Source organism: Bos javanicus, chromosome 5 (assembly GCF_032452875.1).
Source record: "Bos javanicus breed banteng chromosome 5, ARS-OSU_banteng_1.0, whole genome shotgun sequence".
NCBI classification, from domain to species: domain Eukaryota; kingdom Metazoa; phylum Chordata; class Mammalia; order Artiodactyla; family Bovidae; genus Bos; species Bos javanicus.
Genome location: NC_083872.1, coordinates 79,377,731 through 79,399,614, shown reverse-complemented (window position 1 = coordinate 79,399,614; position 21,884 = coordinate 79,377,731). Strand labels below are relative to the sequence as shown.

General features: G+C 35.7%; 1 protein-coding gene across 15 annotated transcripts in view; it reads right to left on the bottom strand.

Annotated features, from left to right (window-relative positions):
* Positions 1 to 21,884, bottom strand: part of CAPRIN2 (caprin family member 2) — a 42,679-nt gene that overhangs the window by 3,448 nt on the left and 17,347 nt on the right. For 4 of the 15 annotated variants that reach the window (XM_061417489.1, XM_061417497.1, XM_061417488.1 and 1 more), the window contains exons 6-17: positions 21,010 to 21,092; positions 18,832 to 18,999; positions 17,869 to 17,912; positions 16,304 to 16,981; positions 13,419 to 13,541; positions 12,139 to 12,220; positions 9,856 to 9,911; positions 7,496 to 7,600; positions 6,068 to 6,214; positions 3,197 to 3,365; positions 1,656 to 1,838; positions 833 to 933 (exon numbers count right to left, since the gene is read on the bottom strand). In XM_061417489.1, coding sequence (XP_061273473.1) covers positions 833 to 933; positions 1,656 to 1,838; positions 3,197 to 3,365; positions 6,068 to 6,214; positions 7,496 to 7,600; positions 9,856 to 9,911; positions 12,139 to 12,220; positions 13,419 to 13,541; positions 16,304 to 16,981; positions 17,869 to 17,912; positions 18,832 to 18,999; positions 21,010 to 21,092 — 1,939 coding nt within the window. The remainder of the gene's footprint in view (positions 1 to 832; positions 934 to 1,655; positions 1,839 to 3,196; positions 3,366 to 6,067; positions 6,215 to 7,495; positions 7,601 to 9,855; positions 9,912 to 12,138; positions 12,221 to 13,418; positions 13,542 to 16,303; positions 16,982 to 17,868; positions 17,913 to 18,831; positions 19,000 to 21,009; positions 21,093 to 21,884) is intronic. The other 11 variants (XM_061417493.1, XM_061417491.1, XM_061417498.1 and 8 more) reach the window with 8 other exon arrangements.

Below are 21,884 nucleotides of genomic sequence, written 5' to 3'. Positions count from 1 at the left end.
CAACAGAACTCAGTAAAATGCCACATATATAACTGAAGGCTTGTAAAGCTTCAAAACTTAAAATGCTAATGTAGTATAAATTCATATCCAGGTATAATCAGAGATAAGGAGTTTCCAAGGACTGTTAAAGTGGAAAGTCTAACATCTTCCTATCAATCTTTTACCACATACAGTGAAGAATATCTGAACTATTCAAATAAAGAATTAACCAAAAAATTAAACTTTTAACAAAAAGACTTTCTTATACTTGATTATCTAGAAAAGCTAAACTGTAGACAATATAGTAAAGCCTATGGGCTATGGAGTTAAACTTGCATATAATTTCTACCATTTATTTGCTGAATGTCCTTATACAAGTTACTTGTTTCTGAACTCCAGTTTCCCTTATAGAGTGGTGAAGTAAATGAGTTAATGCAAATTTAATCAAGACCGTAACACTTCCTGTGCTTCCCTAGTGGCTCACACGGTAAACAATCTGCCTGCAATGGAGAAGGCCCAGGTTCGATCCCTGAGTCAGGAAGATCCCCTGGAGGAAGAAATGACTATCCACTCTTGGATAGTGGAGATCTTGCCTGGAGAATCCCATGGACGGAGGAGCGTGGCAGGCTATAGTCCATGGGGTTGCAAAGAGTCAGACACGACTCAGCAACTAATACACTTAAGACCTCCTAAGTTCCATGTAACAGGCAGTTGTCATGTATCCTACTTGGGTTATTAGAAAAGCTCCCAACTCAACTCTCCATAGTAGTAAAAGACTCTGCTATAGGTTAATCACTAGCTTCACATCAACTGCACTTCACATCAATTGTTCAATTATGACAATTATTCTTACCCTTTGGGAATAAGGTGTTCCAGGATACTCTCTAGCTTGGAACTGTAGCTGGCTATAATTTCCATTGGAAATTGAAGGAGGTCCTCTATAATTATCAAAACCTAGTAAATAAACAACTTACATTAAAATTATGGGCAAAATTACACTAATTTAAATAGTCTGTTCTATACCACTTAAAAAGTTAAACTGATCTTATAAAGCCATCACTAGATTTATGCCTTAAGAAAACTCTTTATTTCCACAATAAAACACACATTTATAAAAATATCACAGACTTCAAATAAGCCAACTGTAGAATTTTACTATTGCTGGGATACAGATGGGGTTGGGAAAGGATGGTGGTTAAAGCCTTGGTCTAGCATACTTTTGCCAATATCATGTAGTGACTAGAATATTTGGAACCATATCTAACTTAAAAGAGTATCATTATTATACTCTCAAAGTTATCATCTGTGGTATACTCTGACAAAAAAACTAGGAAATGGGCATTGTCTTAACTATAACATGTTTTGAGCCAGCCAGGTCCATTAACAAAAGAAAGAAATTATTCAAATATGAAAACCAAAATTAATTCCTGGAAAAAACAAAATGTTCAACCTTTTACTTCAGTAAGTCACAGGATCAATCTGTTTTTCATACAAAAAGTTCCTCTGTTATAGACAAAAGATATATTAGAAATAATCTATTTTGCAGAAATAGGGAATTCTCTACTACATTATAAACAGAAACAACAAAAAGGAACAAGGTAAAGTAAAAACAGCTTGAGTCAAGTAAATATATAGACAAAATAATTCAGTATAATTAAATTTTATTCAGAGCATACCTTTATAACCACCAGGGGACCGATACGAATTGGTTAGTAATCTCCCACCACGAGTACATCCTCTAACAGATCCCCGGCTATTGACAAATGGTTGAGAGGGTCTGGGAAATACATTCGTCTGTGCTGGGTAAAAGGCAAGGCTACCATTGCTTACTTGAATAGTTCCATCGGGAAAACTTGCTGCTTAAGGAAACAGTTTTAGAGTCCAAGAGTTAAACGGTAATAAAAATTTAATATTCTTTACACTTAGAAGTCAGTGTAGAGCAAACCTTTAATACAACTTTCTCCCTTTTAAAAAAAAATAGGTGCCATAGATATGGCATGTGTATATATAGAGATGTTTAAGTAATAAAATATTATTCAGCCCTAGAAAGAAAATTCTGACACACTCTACAATATAACATGGATAAATCTTGAAGACATTATGGTAAATGGAATAGGTCAGTTACAAAAGAACAGATATTGTATGATTCCATTTATATAAGATAAGTACTTAGAGCAAATTCATAGAGTAGAATGCTGGCTGCCAGGGGCTGGAAGGAAAGGGAAATGGGGAGTTATGTTAAATAGAGAAGATGAAAAATTTCTAGAGATGAATGGTGGTGTGGGCCACACAATAACTTGGATTGTTTAATGCCATAAAACCTATACACTTAAAAAATGTGTAAAATGATGAATTTTATGTTATGTATATTTTTACCACAAAGGAAAAATAAAGGCTAAATATTTCACCTCATGGAGAAAAAGAAAGTGAACTTTTATTAATACTTTAATTGAAAAGGCATATGACAAACAATATCCTTTATGTACATCGCCCGTCCTATGTTTTCACAGCACAGGTTTTGAGAAAAGAAGGAGGTATCTGTGGCTAGGTCCAGGGATTTACATTCACCACCCCTTGCAATTAACCAAGTACTCAGAATGCTCAATTTGTTTGCTTAGGCTTAAGTTTTAGAAAACCCAACAGGGGTCTGAAATACCAACATTAAAAATCTACAAATGCTTCTTATGATTGGGAAATGACTACAAAGTTGCCTACTCTTTCATGTACCTATTATAATAGCATGAAAGACCAAAAGGGCCTCCCATCTCTAAGCAAAGAGTGGAATAAGCATAATAAGTTAAATATGTATCTTCACATTAATCAATGCTCTATTTCAAGAGAGATGAAAAGAGAAATGGTCAGATAGCCATCTCTCTGTGATAACACAGAGTTAACAATGATTTCAAAGCCTTCATAAAAGCAGCTGGATAGTGTCTTATGCACCTCTACCACTGCTGATGGTAATCAAAGCAATCAGATTTTTAAAAAGCCTACTCCAAGGTTAAATCAGCCATCTAAGTCCTACCTCTACAAACGTTAAAAGTAACAGGTGAACTTAACTAAAGAAATGACAAGGCATTAAGCATTTCTCAGCACTTGAACAGGAGAAAAGATAATGCTTACTAGTCAGGAAAGAACTGCTCAAATGTCACTACAGACTTGCTTTCCATTTAATTAGCTCTCATCTAAGTCTTCAAAATATACACAAAGATCTTACCAGTGTCTTGAGAAAGGACAGTCTGTTCTACATGTATAGCTGGCAGTTGGCACTGGGGTGGTGTTTGTGTACTTGCTGTAGTAAAACTTTGATTGTAGCCAGGTGAATAAGGGGATTCTTTTATTTCTTGTTCTTTCCGTGGAGGCAGAGGTGCATTAACATTAAATACCTTAAAAGACAGAGTACACTGAGTCACTTGCAAAGTTTCATAGAAAGTAATGAGGGATGACATTCGGCCAAACTCTGCAACATTCAAAAACTTCTGTCTGATGAGCGAAGGACTTGAACAGACATTTCTTCAAAGACAATAAATGGCCAATAAGCACATGAAAAGATGCCCAACATCATTGGCCGCTAGACAAAAAAATAAATCAAAACCACAATGAGATACCACTTCATACCCGTTAGGACAACTATTACTTAAACACAAACAAAACAAAAAAACAGAAAATCTAAGTATAACTGAGGGTGGGGTAAAATTACAATCCTCATGCAACGCTGATAGGAACGTCAAGTGGTACAGCCGACTGTAGAGAACAGTATGGTGGTTCTTCAAAGAGCTAAATGTAGAATTAGCGTATGATCCGGCAACTCCCCTTCTAGGCATACACCCAAAGAGCTGAAAGCAGAGATTCAAAGAGAGATGTGCACACCTATGTGCACAGTATTATTCATAAGAGCTAAAAGGTGGAAACAGCCAAGTGTCCATCAGCAGATGAAGGGTAAACAGAATGTGATATATGCATACAATGGAATGTTATTTCACCATAAAAAAGAATGAAATTCTGATCCATGCTACAACAGGGATGGATGAACCTTGAAAATACTATGCTAACTGAAATAAACCAGGTAGAAAAAGGACAAATATCATGAGTCCACTTATATGAGGTTCCTAAAAATAGGCAAACTCATAGAGACAGAGTAGAATACAAGTTACCAGGGGCTAGGGAGAAGAAGGGGATAATGAAAAAGTTCTGGAAAAAAACAGTGGTGATGGCTGTACAACACTGTGGATGTACTTAATGCCACAGAATTATACATTTTAAAATGGTTAAAACAGTAAATTTTATGTACATTTTACTACAGTAAAAAAAAATTCCTATTTGATTTCTGACAGAAGTTAAATCAAGTTCAAAAACTAACTCTCCTGATATTACATTATCATAATGCTGCTTATTGAGAATAAAAACTTCATAGGGGAAGAGGGTACTTTTTCAGAAACCGAGGATGAATGAAAAAAACCTGTAAATTCAGTACTGAATTTCTACCACGTGGCAGGACAGTGATTTGACCAGACTCTGGTCACTGAGTATAATAAAGCACTTTTGTTATTCTTGAGCCCCCTTATCCTGCTCCATTTTTCCTCAATACACATATGATACAATATATATATATGAGTATTTTTCTCTCTAGCCTTCCCACCTCCATAATAAAGTATAAGCTTCTTAAGCACAAAGACCCATCTATTCTCCATTGTTACAACCCAGGTATTGTTGAACAGTGCCTGGCTTTGTAACTACCTGTTTGTTGAATAAATGAGTAAATGAACAAATAAGAACCAGTTTGTACTACTGAATAGGAACCAAACAGGTAGAGAAGACAGACCGGCATGAGCAAAAGAAGTATTTGTGATAAGAATGTACAGGGCAAGTCCCGGGGACTAGGCTGGCAAGTTATACCAGGCTTCAAAAGTTACTGAGTGTCAGGTAAAGACATTCAATTTCATTTAATAATGGAACAATATTTGCTTTTAATTAGGAATAAGAAAAACTTAATAAAACCAATGTAGCTTGGATTTTTGTTTTTTTACTAAAAAAAAACTGTGTAGGATGGATTGACAGGCATAGAGGGAAAGCAAGGACACTGAGCTTTTTCTAGGTGGCCAAGCAGGAAGTAATAAGATTAGTGAATTCACGTGTCTGAATTCACCAGCCCATCTCCCTGCCTTGTTTCTGCTTCCCACTGCCATTCCACTGGCCTCATCTCACTACTGTCACTCACAAGGACATGAAGTGGGACATTAAGCATCATCAGGAAGAGTACTTATTGGCTAAGACTTTGTGTTCTTCTAAAGAAGTTTTATATTTATTCTAAGTTTAGAGAATAAATATACAAACTTAGTTGTAATATAATCTTAAGAAGTTTTAAACTACAACTTGTAGAAAGAAAGAAAGTGAACTTGCTCAGTTATGTCCGACTCTTTGCAACCCCATGGACAGTAGCCTGCACCAGGCTCCTCCATCCATGGGATTGTCTAGGCAAGAGTACTGGAGGGGGTTGCCATTTCCTTCTCCAGGGAATGTTCCCGACCCAGGGATTGAACCCAGGTCTCCTGCATTGTAGACAGACGCTTTACCATCTGAGCCACCAGGGAAGTAGATTGTAATTCAAAATACCATACAAGTCTTGAACAATTCTCCAAAACCCAGCATGAGATAAATGAAGATGAAATCAAATGAAAGTTTCAACAATAAGAGAACACACAAGTATGTGTCCTGTATTTCAGGGTATTGATGCCTTGGAATACCAGAACTGTGATATTAGTAATTGTTAGTATTATTAAGCTATTTATAGAAAATTGTTTCCCACTTACATTTCATTTCTTTAATATGGGTGGTCTCAGCTTTGCCTATCACTAATTTTCAGAAGGGTAAATGCCCTGACAAAATATTCATTCAAAATTATTGAGGCTTTGGATTTAACACTCTTCCCTCCACAAACAATATTTCCATTGAACAAACACAAATTCTATCAGTCCAAATAAGAATAATAGAAAAGGCAAACTTTTTCACATAGTACCCAATATTAAAGAAACAGTAGCTTTTTAAATGGAATAATGAACTGCAATCATCATTCATGTTTTATACTCACTGTCTGCATGGCTTGAAAGGGTGCTGTGTTAATGGTTACTGAACTACTACTTGCTGGAGGTGACTGGAAGCCCTGTTCAGAGCCCTTTGACATGGGAGGATTTGGAGAAGCTAGTGAAGACGGTTGCTTGCTTGGGGAAACTGCTGCCTAGGGAGGAGAAATGCAGTATCAGCCAATCACCTGCCATACAACAAGCAGTTAACTTACACTAAACCCCAGGATGGCATAAGTCAGCAAGTCCTATAGGATGACATTTGGACATAGGAATGCAAAAGAATAGCTTTTGCTTACAATTTCAAATCTCAATTGCTGAGCATGCACACTAGTATTTGCTTTGCACAGCTTGCTGACTAAGTGAGAATCTTACTATTAATCAGTCTAAGAGACGAGGGGTTGAACTTTTTATGAGGACCTAGTCCCTTTCAAACCCTGTAATATTTTCTAGTTCAGAATCTAATATTATTCCAAACTTATACAGAAGAATTAGGTTTAAGAAAAACCCTGGGTGAGTTGCTTAGTCAGTGTTAACTTTTTTCTGTTTCAAAGTCTTAGTAGTGGATTCCTTAGTCAGCTGCCTTTAAAAAGAAAACCAAACCTGAGCTAATGTAAATAACTCTTAACTAAGGGAATTAGCAACTCCTTGATACAACAGATTATAAAGCCAAATACTTAAAAGATAGGAAAAAAACAATCCCAATGAGGTAATGAAGCAGACAGGTGTGACTCATTAGGTAGCGAACACTTAATTTAAATTTAGACCAAATCAACATCATAAAAACTATTTTCTTATATAATGAATACATATTCTTATATAATAGTTAACCAAGAAATAATAATAAAACCTGAGTTGCTAAATTAATTTTAAAAATCTACCTATCATGCTATATCTATCTCAAGGATTTGCTCAAACATAGTAAAAACTATCAAAAGCACAAACATAATACTGTCAAAATGCTTTGACAAAATTAGCTGAAAAGAGAATGGAACTCATTCTGACTGAGTCAGTGCTAATATTAACACTATAAAGTTATTGAGTCTTCAGTTATATGTATAAAAGATTTTTCTCCTAAGGAGTCCTTCAATATAAATATAATGAGAAACTTGAACTAATCGTTAATCCTACCCCTACCTAGAAATTTTCATTCTTCTGACATTAGCATTTCAGATATAATTTATTGTACCTGAAAAGGCAATACACTTGCCTTTTCAGTCTATTTAATACACTATTACGTCTATTTATATGGTAAAGTCACAATAAAGTTAAAGTTACCTGTGTAAGTTCCAGGACTACAACATCAATAAAAAGCAAACATTAGTAAAGTATAAATGTTCAGTCATTAAGTTGATCATGCCTGTAATTCACATGTTAAGCTGGTTCTGCTATTCTTTAAGTCAGAAATGAAATTAAGACAATTGGTCTCTTATTACCTCAGGAGTCTCTGAGGTCATAAACTCTGTTTCAGATCCTGAAGAAGCCTGATCAGTAGTAACCAAGCAAGCATTTGAGCTACAAGTAACTGGAGAAGAAGCAGCCTAGACACAGGAAAATATAAAAAATTGTAAAAGGCACAATTTGTTCACTTTATATTACATGGGCCCTGACCTTCCCAACACATTACTCTCATTGAACACTCAGCAGTGCCAATTGCTATGCTTAACACTTCAATACATATTAATATATTTACTCCTAACAATAACCCTGTGCAATAGGTACAACTATTCCCATTTTATTCATAATCAGGCAGAAGCAAAGAAAGTTAAATAATTTACCCAAGATCATTCTAAAATTAAGGGGTAGAGCTAAGATTCAAATCCAAGCAGCCAGCTACACCGCCTTTCCAGGCCTAGTCACCAAAGCTACACATCTAATCCCATCCTCATTTATCAAGATTCTTGGCCCTGGAAATCTGGGGCCAGATTTTCCATCAGGCACTCAACAGCAAGCTCCCTGGGCAAAGAGCCCAGGGTACACTAACGCTCTGAGCATGGGTCTGCCAGAATCATGACAACTATCTTTTACTCTAAGTGCTCTCAGTGTCTTAAAGGAGTAGGAAGAAGTATAAATAAAAAGGATAAACTCTATATAAATCACAATGGCACCAATATCCCAACAAAAATTAAAGCTAATATGTATAAAATAAAAATTGGGAGAAGGCATATAGGAACTAAGTCTGACAACTGTAACCAATAAAAAAAAAAACTATGAAAGCAGCTAGGAAGGAATTCTATGGCATAACAGGTATTGGAATATAACAGAAATCCATAAAATTCTAGCAATCACAAGGTCCGAAGTGTCAGTGAATCCACTCCTTTTATCTAAATGCTTCAATTCAGTTCTCAGAAGCCCAAGTAATACATGGGTTACCCAATGCTAACAGAGCAGTTATGTTTCAGTCATCTTCTCCAAGAGTTCATCATGATATGCTGCTGCTTCTTGGGAAGGAGATGGGGACCAGGTTTAAAAAGTCTCATGGAAAAGGGCTTATGAAAAAAATTTTGAAATCCTTTAGAGCATTTTATATATTTAAATAGGTATAATTTAGATCTGACCAAACTATTATAAAACAGGAGTGTTTTAAACCTAGGCCTTGCTTCTGGCCTCCTCTTTAAAACAATGAGACAACCACCCAAAATAAATGCTATTGGCTGTTGTGGGAACACAACTAAGTTAACTGCCAAAAAATTCACAGATACTAAGTTAAGGCAATTTGGCACACCTCATAGTTAAGCTTTAAGAGACTTTGAATTTTAGTTAAGAGGTTAACAAAGAAGATAAGCATTCTTTACATTAGTATTTATTGAGAAGTTAAGGCAGTTTTTGCTTCCAAGTTATTGCTCTTTAAGTACACCAGCTAGAGTTCGTTTTAAGTATTTCTGAGTAAGCATGATGATGGAGGCCAGTGGTTCCAAAAAATCAACGTGCAGATTCACCCAAGGAGCAGACTAAAAACATAGATGAACAGACAACACCCCTGGAAATGCCAACCTTACAGGTCTAAGGTGGTAACTAACAATATAGTCCTCTCTCAGTTATCCACAGGGACTGGTTCCAAGACTCGCTGTGCTACCAAAATTGAGAGATGCTCAGACCCTACAGTCAACCCTCCATACCTGTGGTCCCGCACCTTCAGATTAAACCAACCTCAGATATGTAGTATTGTATGGACTTAGTGGGAGAAAAAAACACATATAAGAGGACCTGAGCAGGTCAAACTTATATTGTTCAAGGGTCAGCTATATGTATTTTTATTAAAGTGACCAAATGATTCTGATGCAGCCACCCCAGAGGCATGCCTGTGAGAACAATTAGACTAGACTACTGGTTTATCAAAAAAAAAAAAAATCTTAACTTATTGACTGAAAGCCTCATACAGAATCTAATAGTTAGAACAGATAACGTGGAATTCTTTAGCTAAAGCAGGGAGTGGGGTGAGGGACTAACCATGAATTAAGAAAAATTCATTTCTTTCTTTAGACTCTTTACTATGCCAATATACTAAGTAACTTAGGTAGCTTAAACAGCAAAGTAAGATTCCCAGAGTATCTCTGAATTCTTCAGGCTTGCTCTTTCCTTACTAAAATTTCCTTCTTTGTTGTAACAGATGACTTGCCCATGTTCATTAGGGAATTTTTTGAGGACCAATTTTACTTGATCTAAAAAACTAGATATCCTTAAAACATTTTCAATAATTTAGTTAGGAATATTAGAATCAGTGAGTCTGACCGTTCATACCAACGCAAGACTTTCTCCTGGAAAAGTAAATGAAAGATGAATCTGGAGAAGTTACCTGTAATGGCTCTTGAAGAAAATCACTTTGATTGGATAGATTCTGTTCTGTAGATGCTGTAGAGAGTGAAATCAACAGTAAACTACTGAGGGAAGAGAAAACTTTATGCATTAAAAACTGGATGGAAACTAAAGTTTATATTTTATAAAACCAAGCAGTAGCTAGAAGAACTGGGTCTCAAGTCCCTTCTATTAGAGCTTTAAAAAGTTAGAGAGGATTATAGAGAAAAAGCATCCTAGTTCCATTTGTGGTATTTAATAATGTTTTATGGTTAAATGGACAAAAGCAGCATTTCAAGTCTTCTAAAAGAAAAGAACTGTGACTTTTTAAAAACCAGTGCTGTAATCTGGAAGATAAAATCTGAGCTATCATGAGCAGTAATTAGCTGATATACTATGAATTACAAGTTTCAAAATAAGTCCTTGCGGCGGTCATCTGTCTCTTCATTTTTTTTCTCTTTGATCATGTAAATTAAACATACTTTTCAATTACATAGTTTCAGTTTGATTTGTTCTTGTTAATGTCTTCACTTTTATTAATTACTCTCTCTTCCTTCTCCTTACCCGACCCAGGAATTACAGCACCAGTCTTCTGGTTGGTGTATACTGCTTACTATAGCTGAACTATGGCTTTGATCATGTCATTCCACTCCTAAGATAAACTAATGCAGAACAAAAAGCCTGAAGTCTGAAGTGTCAGACCAGATTCAGATTAACCAGTGTTGGTGCAGTGTTAATCAGTTCGGTCAGTTTAGTTCAGTCACTCAGTTGTATCCGGCTCTTTGCAACCCCATGGACTACAGCACACCAGGCCTCCCTGTTCATCATTCATCATCAACTCCCAGAGTTTACTCAAACTCATATCCACTAAGTTGGTGATGCCATCCAACCATCTCATCCTCTGTTGTCCCCTTCTCCTCCCACCTTCAATCTTTCCCAGCAAAAGGGTCTTTTCCAATGAGTCAGTTCTTCACATCATGTGGCCAAAGTATTGAAGTTTCAGCTTCAATACCAGTCCTTTCAATGAATATTCAGGACTGATTTCCTCTGGATGGACTGGTTGGATCTCCTTGAAGTCCAAGGGACTCTCAAGAGTCTTTTCCAAAACCACAGTTCAAAAGCATCAATTCTTCTGCGCTCAGCTTTCTTTATAGTCCAACTCTCACATCCATACATGACTACTGGAAAAACCATAGCCTTGACTAGATGGACCTCTGTGGGTAAAGTAATGTCTCTGCTTTTTAATATGCTGTTTTGCTTGGTCATAACTTTTCTTCCAAGGAGTAAGCGTCTTTTAATTTCATGGCTGCAGTCACCATCTGCGATATTGGAGCCCCAAAAAACAATGTCTGTCACTGTTTCCATTGTTTCCCCATCTATTTGCCATGAAGTGATGGGACCAGATGCCATGATCTAATTTTCCAGAAAGCTGAGCTTTAAGCCAACTTTTTCACTCTCCATTTTCACTTTCATCAAGAGGCTCTTTAGTTCTTCTTAGCTTTCTGCCATAATGGTGGTGTCATATGCATATCTGAGGTAACTGACATTTCTCCCAGCAATATTGATTCCAACCTGTGCTTCATCCAGCCCAGTGTTTCTCATGATGTACTCTGCATATAAGTTAAATAAGCAGGGTGACAATATACAGCCTTGACATACTACTTTTCCTATTTGGAACCAGTCTGTTGTTCCATGTCCAGTTCTAACTGTTGCTTCCTGACCTGCATACAGATTTCTCAAGAGGCAGGTCAGGTGGCCTGGTATTCCCATCTCTAAGAATTTTCCACAGTTTGTGGTGATCCACACAGTCAAAGGCTTTGGCATAGTCAATAAAGCAGAAATAGATGTTTTTCTGGAACTCTCTTGCTTTTTCAGTGATCCAGTGGATATTGGCAATTTGATCTCTGGTTCCTCTTTTTCTAAATCCAGCTTGAACATCTGGAAGTTCACAGTTCACGTACTGTTGAAACCTGGCTTGGAGAATTTTGAGCATTACTTTACTAGTGTGAGAGATGAGTGCAATTGTGTGGTAGTTTGAGCATTCTTTGGCATTGCCTTTCTTTGGGATTAGAATGAAAACTGACCTTTTCCAGTCCTGTGTTAATCAGTGTTAAGCACTGCACTAAATACCACTGATATAATTTCACTCACAGGATGCAAAAGCCTCAACACTAGATGTACAGAGTTGAAAGGAGTCAAGCAAGTCAAGAGAAAAATTATTTATAAAAGAAACAATTGGAACAAACAGCTGTAGGTATAACAAGTCTTAAGAATGAGGACATACCTACTGGGCTACCTGGAGTAGCTGAAGGCGGCTGTGACGATGGAATTGCACTTGAAGGTTTGTCAAAATCCAGAATAGATTCCTAAAGATAAGATTTTAAATAATGAGTGGAAACAAAGACCACCGTTTGTTGGTAAACCTATTACCATTAAATTATTTATGATGTTGTCATAAACCTCTGCTTATTAGCTATAGGAATTTATCTAATAACTATCTAAGATGTTAATAACTTAAGTCTTTTAGGAGAAGAAATTAAAAGTAAATCTAAAGTAACTGTCAAACCTTAAGACCATCAAGTATTAAAATTCTAATAGTAATTCTAAGGCCAAGTTAGGAAAACTCCTCACTTTAAGGTTTAAACATAAACATTAATCCTAGCATAGACTGAGCCCTCATTTTTATCATAACCAATGAGAAGTTCTAATTATTTTATTTCAACCACTAAACTAACTCATGCTCTTAGACACTTTCATGACAACAAGCCATTCTCTTCTCCCATATGCCTAACTTGGTTATCCCAGAAATATTTCCAACATTTTGAGTACTTAACTTACACACTTGTAGTGATCATTTTAGGTTCTTTATTTATCATCAAATAATCTGAAGAAGTAAGCAATTCCCTCACTTAATAAAAAAGTAGAAGGTTAAAAAAAAAGTAGAAGGTTGGGAGTTTGTTAGATTATATAACTGGTAATTGGCAGAAGTGGATTTAAATGTAGGTCTAACTCCAAAGCAAGATCTTTTTACTATTAACACACAAAAATCTCTATTTGCCTACTTCCTAGCTCAATAATATCACAATATTTTGAAATTCTGCATGTGTTTGTATAACACAATTTTACATTTAACTATTGACTTAACTCATACAAATGAAATATAAACTCTTTGAGGACAATAAATGTCATGATTATTTACACACAATGGCATCTATCAAATACCAAGCATAGTACAGGTTCTCCCAGTCTGAGTAGAAACTACTAATGAGCTATAGCAGCAATATCATTTGAGCACTTTAAGCTTCTTACATGTTTAATTCATTTCATTACTCACAACAAACAGGAACAGGAACTATTATCCTCATTTTTTTTTTCAAAAAAGAAACTGAGGCAGAAAGTTAAGTAACTTGCCTAAACTGTCAGAGTGAGCAAGTGGCAGAGCTGAGATTTGTACTCATTCTGAACACCAGAATATATGCTCTTAACGACTTCATTTAATGCTTCAGACCAGAAGCTAGTAGCCCCATAACTAGCATTTAAGATTCACTTAATAATGACTCATACTTGCATAAAGTTACAAGTTCCTTGAATCTGGGTCATCAGATCCTGCAGTTTTTCTTTCCTCAATACTGGATCCTTTGGAAGGGTAGAGGAAGAACCTACAGGCTGATGCATAGGCTTAGGCACCTACAAGATAAACCCATAATGTGTAAGAGTGAAGTTCAAATTCAACAGCTTGATTCAGGAAACTTAGCTTATCACTGCATCTTAATGTAATCAAAACACATAGCAGTGTTCACTTATAGGTTTATCTCAGGTAAAGAATTTCCACATAAATGCCTCTTCTAAGTAATTTAAACAAACTTTAAATGTTTCCCCCTTCAGTACAACTTTAATGGGAACTGTTGCTAATCATCATCTTTTTAAAAGGAAGGCCAATAACAGCAGAACTTCCTTGATAAAAAGTTCTTTCATTGTGGACATCGGTTACCTTATGTCCTCCACAAGATGCCACTGCCTACAATATAAAACACCTCAATGACGTTTTTCCAAGGAAAAAAGTTACTATCACATTAATTATATATCCCATTTTTAATATATATCTGATTTCAGAGACATTAAGGTATAAAAATGTATACACATATATCCTAGAGTTTAGGATTGTTGTATTTTGTTATATTTTATTATATATTGTTATATTTTGTTATATATATCTGATTTCAGCAACATTAAGGTATAAAAATGTATACACATATATCCTAGAGTTTAGGATTGTTATATTTTGTTATATTTTGTTATATTTTATTATATATTGTTATATTTTGTTATATATACATTGTTATATTTTGTTATAAAGTAAGTATACTTTGGCGGGGCTACTGTTGTTTAGAATGTGGTCCCCCTCCAGCTATATTTCTTAAGATTGCTGAAACAGACCTCATGTTTATGGTTATTTCTTACAGGTATCAGCAAACCAATCCCTACCAGCTCCTCCTCTCCACCTTCTAATTCACTAAGAAATCACACAGCTAAGCTACATCAACAACGTCATAAAATAATAGTTAATAGACCCTAAGGAAATATATGAAAGGCTCTTTTAGGAGAAAAGTATGAACTTTGGTGATTTATTTCATGTATCTAGTCTTTTGTCTTTGAACTCTTTTTTGCCCTTGACTGTACTTAGTCATATTAAATAAAGACAGTGGAGATTGCAATACAGATAGAGGCACGCACTCACTGAGAGACCCTGTAACTTCAATATGACGATGTCTGTGCCATAAGGTACAATAAATGAGTTCTGACCTTTACAATTAAACACTCTTGATTTTAAATACTATTCAACAAACAGCAGAGTATCAATATTTCCTATGGTCAAGGCTCAGCACTGTTATACCTACTGGAATTTTTAACTGTGTTTTTTGAGCAACTTTATTGAAGTATTAAATTTGGTTTATAAATTTCCCAAAATATTGATAGCTATCCTGTTAAAATTACTGTCATATCATATCTGGTTAGTGAAATAAGGCTATCAATCTTCTGCAGGGTCAGGATGAAGCTAAAATTACATTACCACTTAAAGAGGAAGAAAGGAAAATAAAAGGAGACAAATATCTCTAAAATTCTCTTCCCAAAAGGTAGAATTGAGGCAGGCATAATTTATAAAATGCAGTGATCTGAATTCCCTAAACAAAATGTTTTCTGCCCCCTCACTTTTTAATTGAAGTATAGTTGATTTATGATATACAGTATCATGTTAGTTTCAGGTGTACACCACAGTGATTCCATTTTTTATACATGTATGTGTGCGCATTCTTTTTCAGAGTCTTTTCCTTTATAGGTTATTAAAAACTATTGAGTACAGTTCCCTGTGCAACATACAAAAATAATCTTCAAACTGTTAAAGGACCAAAGATATATGGTCCTCAATACATCTGGGTTCGATCCCTAGGTTAGGAAGATCCCCTGGAGAAGGAAATTGTAATCCACTCCAGCATTCTTGCCTTGGGAAACCCCATGGACAGAGGAGCCTATTGGGCTAGCCCATGGGGTTGCGAGGAGTCGGACATGACTGAGCAACTAACACTTTCACTTCTGGCTAAAATGTCATGGAAGTTCAGGAACACTACGAGATGGACATGGAGAACACTGGGAGGGTAGTGAGTTCACACTTCTTAGCAAACAAGGTGATAACAAGTCTTCAACAAGCCTGCACTGAAATAGTGGTAAATAACTTCTAATAAAAGACAAGACTAACTAGCACTGTATCTAAGGATTATTCATTATAAGCCTTATATTACTGGCATGAGTTATTTATTATTAACAGAATGAGGCCTCATATTTGAACCAAATCTCATACTCCAAAACTTAATTATAGAATGGTAAATACCTATACTTTTCATCTGCAGAAAATTTTTATTTTGAAACAGAAACAGACAACTAATCCAGCTCCCTCCCCAAGCACTAATCTTCAGAAACAGAACATGAAAGATTCCTGTTTCTTCTCCTGTCCATTTGTTCCTTATTCAAAGAGGACAAGCTAATTGAATGACTATAAGTCAGTGAAAGAGAAGGAAGAGAATACAGAAAAATGTAACTTGCATCAGAAAAAGGTCTCCCACCTTTTGATATGCATTTACATATCTCACTTCACATTATAGTCTTCTCTGAACTATCATTATTTTGATGTCATATCATGTCATTAAAATTTGAGCATTAAAACATTATTTTCTAATTGTAGAAATTTCACTTCAGGTTAAGCACAAAAGACAGACTAAGTGCTTCGATTTTCTAGGAAAAACAAACTATGCATTAAAGGGTTAAGTGAAATACTTTATATATTAATATGGGTTTTACTGATTTTTTTCTAATGAGAAATTTTAAATTATCAGTATCACAAATCTCTATTTATGCCTACAATGACAGGAACAGACTGATACAAATCAACTCACATCTTTGGATTCTGTATTAAACTTCCTGGGAAGGAGCTGGTCATTTGGTATGAGGCTTGCTGCAGCTACTCCCCAGGACTTTGGAGAAATCTGTGATTGTGGTGTTAAAGGATGTTTCTGACTCTCAACATTGTTTTCCCAGGATTTTGGAGTCTCTGGATGTCTTGAATCCTGTTCTTCACACGTGGGAGAGGTCCATGACTTGGTGATGTCCTGGTCACTCTGCACAGATGGTGTCCAAGACTTTGACGTTTGCTTCTTTGGCTCTTGTTCTTTCTGTGGCTGAACTGGCCAAGGCTTCAGTGTTTCCTGCTTCTTCTGTTCCTCTTGAATGTACCCTGGTTTGGATTTGGAAGCTTCCTGCTTCCACTGGCCAGGAGTTGGTTTGGTTTTGGAGACATCCTGCTTCTTCTGCTCTTCCTGCAGAGTGGACCTGAGTTTTGGAATCTCTTGTTTCCTCTGTTCTAAGGAAACCACAGGCTTTGATACCTCCTGGTGCTTTACAGAAGACTCCCAGGACTTGAAGGTTTCCTGTTTCTTCTCCTGCCCATCTGGTTCAGTAAGCATATCCCAACATTTAGGGAGATTTGGTTTTCTAGCATAATCTGCTTCCCAAGATTGCTCTTCATCTTGTTTACTTGAATAATCTACTTCTGTCATGTAGCGTCTGTTAAGAAACTAAACCAGAGGGAAAACGTGTTCAAGTCAGTTTGTAGACCTTGGGGGCAGTACTAAACTCCTATGTCCACTGGTCTGAACCACTGTGCTAACAGGAAATTTCTGTCCTTAACCTCCTTGAAGAGAGTCTCCTCCTTTTTGGTCCATTCCTTTCCCCTCAATTAACAGAAAGACAAACTTCAAAAGTAGCGATCTACATTTGACTCACCTCAGACTGGTAAGCAGTGCACATCTTGGTGCCACATTTGCTTGACTCAGGCTCTCTTACCAAGGTTATTCTGCCTCTGCCGCCTTTGGGACCACCTGACTCCCTCAAATGTTAAGGCAGAGGATAGTTCAACTACACAAAGTTATTCTCTTTATTCTGAAGCCTTATGTTCCCTGAATTACCAACCTTTTCTTTATTCCCATTATGTATCAATCATACTGTAATTCTGCTTCTTCCATTATTTTCAGCCTCCATGAATTAAAATGTCACTTCAGAAAGAGAACAAATACCCTCTTCTGTTACCAATATGAGTAAATTTTGGCAAGAGCAAAATCCTACTCATCTTTAAATTCCAGTACAGGAGCCAAAAACAGCAACAGCTAACACTTGCAGCTTGTATGCCAGGCCAAAGTGTAAGTAACTTAGAATTTAAGTGAACTCCTTCAAACCTCACAGTAACTATGTAAGGCAGGCATTATCATTATCCCCATTTTGTGCAGGAGAATAACAGACACAGCTGAGCTAGGTAGCTCGCCCAAAGTCACTAAAAAGCTAATAAGCGGCAAGGCCAGGATTCAAGCTTATGCAGTCTAGATCCAGAGCCTCAGTTTTTAACCACAACACTATCCGAAAGTCTCAAAACCCGAAGTTGACTGAAAACCGCCTTTTAGTACTTTACCTCTTGTGGTTGTATCTCTGGTTGTGCCAGTTCCATAAGAGACTCTGAGAAAATAAAAGAAATATTAAATAAATACCAGGTAAACCGTAAGTTTTTAGACTGATTACACTATAATTCATTTAAGAAACAATTTTCAGAAGGGTAATAGAAAAAGGATGGTGCAATTAAGTATATTTATGGAAGAAGTAATTCTCACTATTGGGTGTTGGTCAAAAGCATGTGGGCTGAGGCTAGTTGGAGCTAGTTGCTCTCCTTACTCAAGACAGTTTTCTGAATTCAAGCTGCAGTTACAAACTGATTTCTGACTGAATAGGACTATCTCCCCTTACCCACAAACACCAGCTTCTTTCAAGACAGAGTTATAGCTCTGGTGTCATGAGGTATAAATGAGAAACACTTGAATCTTGCTAGTGGCTACCAGAAAGCTGCTTGGACTACCTCCTTAGAAGTAATATTTCTTTCCAGCCTCAACAATCATTAGTAAACGTGTTACTTACTTAAAGTATTTCTTCTCCAAGAAAAGTAGAATTTTGAAAAATATTTCTTTAACTGATTTTGGCATTTTTTTCCTTTGATCAGTATGTTAACCTTAGATTATTTATATTCTTGGCCTACAGTAGAGTATTGAACTCTACTATAACTTACACTTTAACAGTTTTAAATAGAATGATCCTAATAGTTTAACGAAGAGATTCCTTCAAATTCCATAAATGCCTCATTTTAACAGTATACTCTCTTGTAACAAAGTATACCCTAAAGTTTCTATTGAGATTCACTCTGCCAATCATGGTAGTAAAGCCTAGACATGTTTCCTAAACCTAGGCTTATCCTGGGACTAGTAAAGATTTCTATGCAGGCAGAAAATAAAATTAAAACAAAGCAATCATTTTACAATGACTTGACTCATTTGGTTAAGTGTTAAAAATGCAACCACTATAAAGAATTTCAGAGATCACAACAAACCTGACTCTTTAACAGATTCAGTCTTCAATAATTGTTTTTTCTTCTCCGATTTTATTAGCATTTCTTCCTCCAATGATACCTCTTTTTCCTTAGCATGTTTTGGAACTGGGATACTTTCAAAATAGCCTGAGTTCAGCAATTTAGAGAGTAGATCTTTCATGTGTTTGTCTAACAAAAAGTGACTAAGAGTTAGTTATCACATAGCTGAACAGTTCATGGAAAATTATGTGAAATAGAAATCTTAACGTAGCTTTATCCTGGCTGTATGTCGTTATAACATTTCACACCGGGGATACTTACGGACTGGCCGCGCTACAAAAAGGGAATACGTAGTCCATCACTACCTCACACTGAAGGAATACACATTTTAAGTCAGAATCCCAAAGTTTAGCAAGCCATTTAAGTTTCTCTGGACCTCCATTTCCACCATTTGGAAAATGACTAAAAATCAGAGATTCCAATTGAAGACTCTAGTGTGTCATAAAAAGCACATATTTATTCCCTGAGCTGGGAGAAAATAGAATTTTCCCATCCACCCCTAAGACATCACAATAAGCAATTACTCTACCTTCCCCAAGTAACTATGGCTTTGGAGAAGTAAAATAACACAGTTCCTCAAATATAATCTTTAGAAAAACCTATCTTGGACAATCTCTAAAGAATGTTTAAAGTACAAAATTCCATGATTAAGATTTCACTCTTGAATTATGCTGTATTTCACTCCTACCACATCACCATTTGATAATCAAGAAAAACCTTAAAATGACATTAAAGATCATAAACAGATCTAAAATCTATTTCACTTTTGATAGCCACTAAAAACATAATTCCCAAATAAAGCAGAGTTCTCAAACTTGATTTGGGTCTACTATTCTTTTCAGAGGAATACTATGACACAGATTACCTTTCTTTTAAAATCAACTTTGAGGTAAAATTTACAAGAAACAAAATTCCCATTTTAAGTGTACAGTTTTAGCAGGTATGTAATAGTCATGTTACTTCCACCATAACCACAATATAGACTATTTTAATCAACTCAAAAAGTTCCCTTATTTCCCTTTTATAAACAATCTCTTCCCCCTACTCCCTAACAACCACTGACCCGCTATCATTCACATTATGTCTTTTCTAGAATTTCATATAAATGAAATCATACATTATGCATTCATTTTTTATCTGGCTTCTTTCATTCAGCATAATTTATTTTGAGATTCACACATGCTGCTACAGTATCAATAATTCATTCCTTTTTTACTGCTGAAATGATTTCACTGTATGGATATATCACATTTTGTTTATTAATTATCAGCTGATGTACATCTGGACTGGGTTCAATTTGGGACTGTTCTGAATAAGCTGGTATGAACATTCGTGTACAAGTACTTAAAGGGATGTATGTTTTCAATTCTCTTGGGTACTAGAAGTGTAACTGCTTGGTGATATAGTAAGTATACACAATTTTATAAAAAAACTGACAAACTAGTTTCCAAAGTATTTGTATCACTTTGAATTCTAACCAAGCAATAAATACCTGTGATTTAAATTTGAAAGGACTTAAGAAATTGAGAGTTATTCATACTCAAATATTTTTTAAAAGGAAATAACAAAAATGTTTACCAGCTTCCAGTGAGTTTTCATTATCTTAAACTAGCACACAAAATTATGTACTTCAAGTCCAGACATTTGTACTTGGTCATCTGGTCAAAGCCTACTTACAAAGCCAAAAGGACTCTTTCTCTCCAGATCAATTCCAGATCGGTAGACAACAATGTTTCCATAGACTATGGAGCCAAACCATTCCTATTTTTTTAAGCAGGTCTGGTAAATAAACTTTGATATTAACAATGTGTGGATTTAAGTTTCCTGAACAGAATGGGTACTACCACGCAGAACAGAGAACTGAATCCCAAAATGGTCAAGCACTAGTCTATAGCTCTGTTCCCAAATCATAGTGAATTGCCACTCAAAACTCACCACAGGTTCCATTTTAGTGAGTACAATTAAACAAGAGCTGCTTCTAACAGAACAAAACAAAGCTATCATTCTGCCAATGAATCCAGTATTGTCAGACATGTAAGTTCTGATGGACTGACACAGTTTTGGCCCTTGATATCATACTAAACTCCTAGACATAAAGTTTAGTATTTATTGCATAAGCCCAGAGTAGAGAAAACTCACATGTTGTTCCTACCACTGCTTTCTCACTACCTTCCAAAAGGTCCCAAAAGTACAAGGATGACTGCTCCATCTGGTCTTCAACGCTGACGAGGAAAAGCAGCAGCAGAAAAAGTGGTTTTAGAGGCACATGGAGCAGACCAATTTATACAATATAACCCATCAACAATTAAGACATTCAGTGTTCATTTTGTGTTTTTCTACTCTCTGGAAATAAAAAATTGAAATTTTATAAAAGATGACTAAATGCCCATTTATGGACTTCATATATATAAGCATTTTTCCTTAAAACAACTAAAATAAAGATTTTACCAAATACAGCTATTAAGGAATAGACTCAAAAAGAGTTTAAAGCAATCAATATGGTATCATTCATTACCAAGTATACATCCTAGATAAAAGAACAGTGGATTGGAAATATTAAGAGCTACATCAGACTTTAAAGAGAGCAGCTCATTTTTCAAATTAGGTTTCACTTACATTTCAAATATTAAAGTAAGCTTTATTCCCTGGATCTATCAAAGTGAAGCATTAGAAGGAAGCAACCAAATAGACGATGATGGTGGAGTAGATTATCAGGTAGGAATAAGTAAATAAATAAATATATGGCTATATATAGGTAATTAAAGAGTTTTATAAGGTTTCTTCCTGAACTGATAGGGTAATTTCTAGTAACAGTTGAAACTAACTCTGCTTTTGCATGGCTAACAAACACAGCATTGAAACGACCTGAATCTAACAAATCAAAAGCACAGAGCTCTGCTCAATAGCTGATTTACTCCATATTCCATTTAAGCAAAAACAGCAAATAGATAGCTGTAGAAGAAAAAAATTGAGATGCCTCAATTTGCTGGGGTTTTATTTTAAATTATTAAATT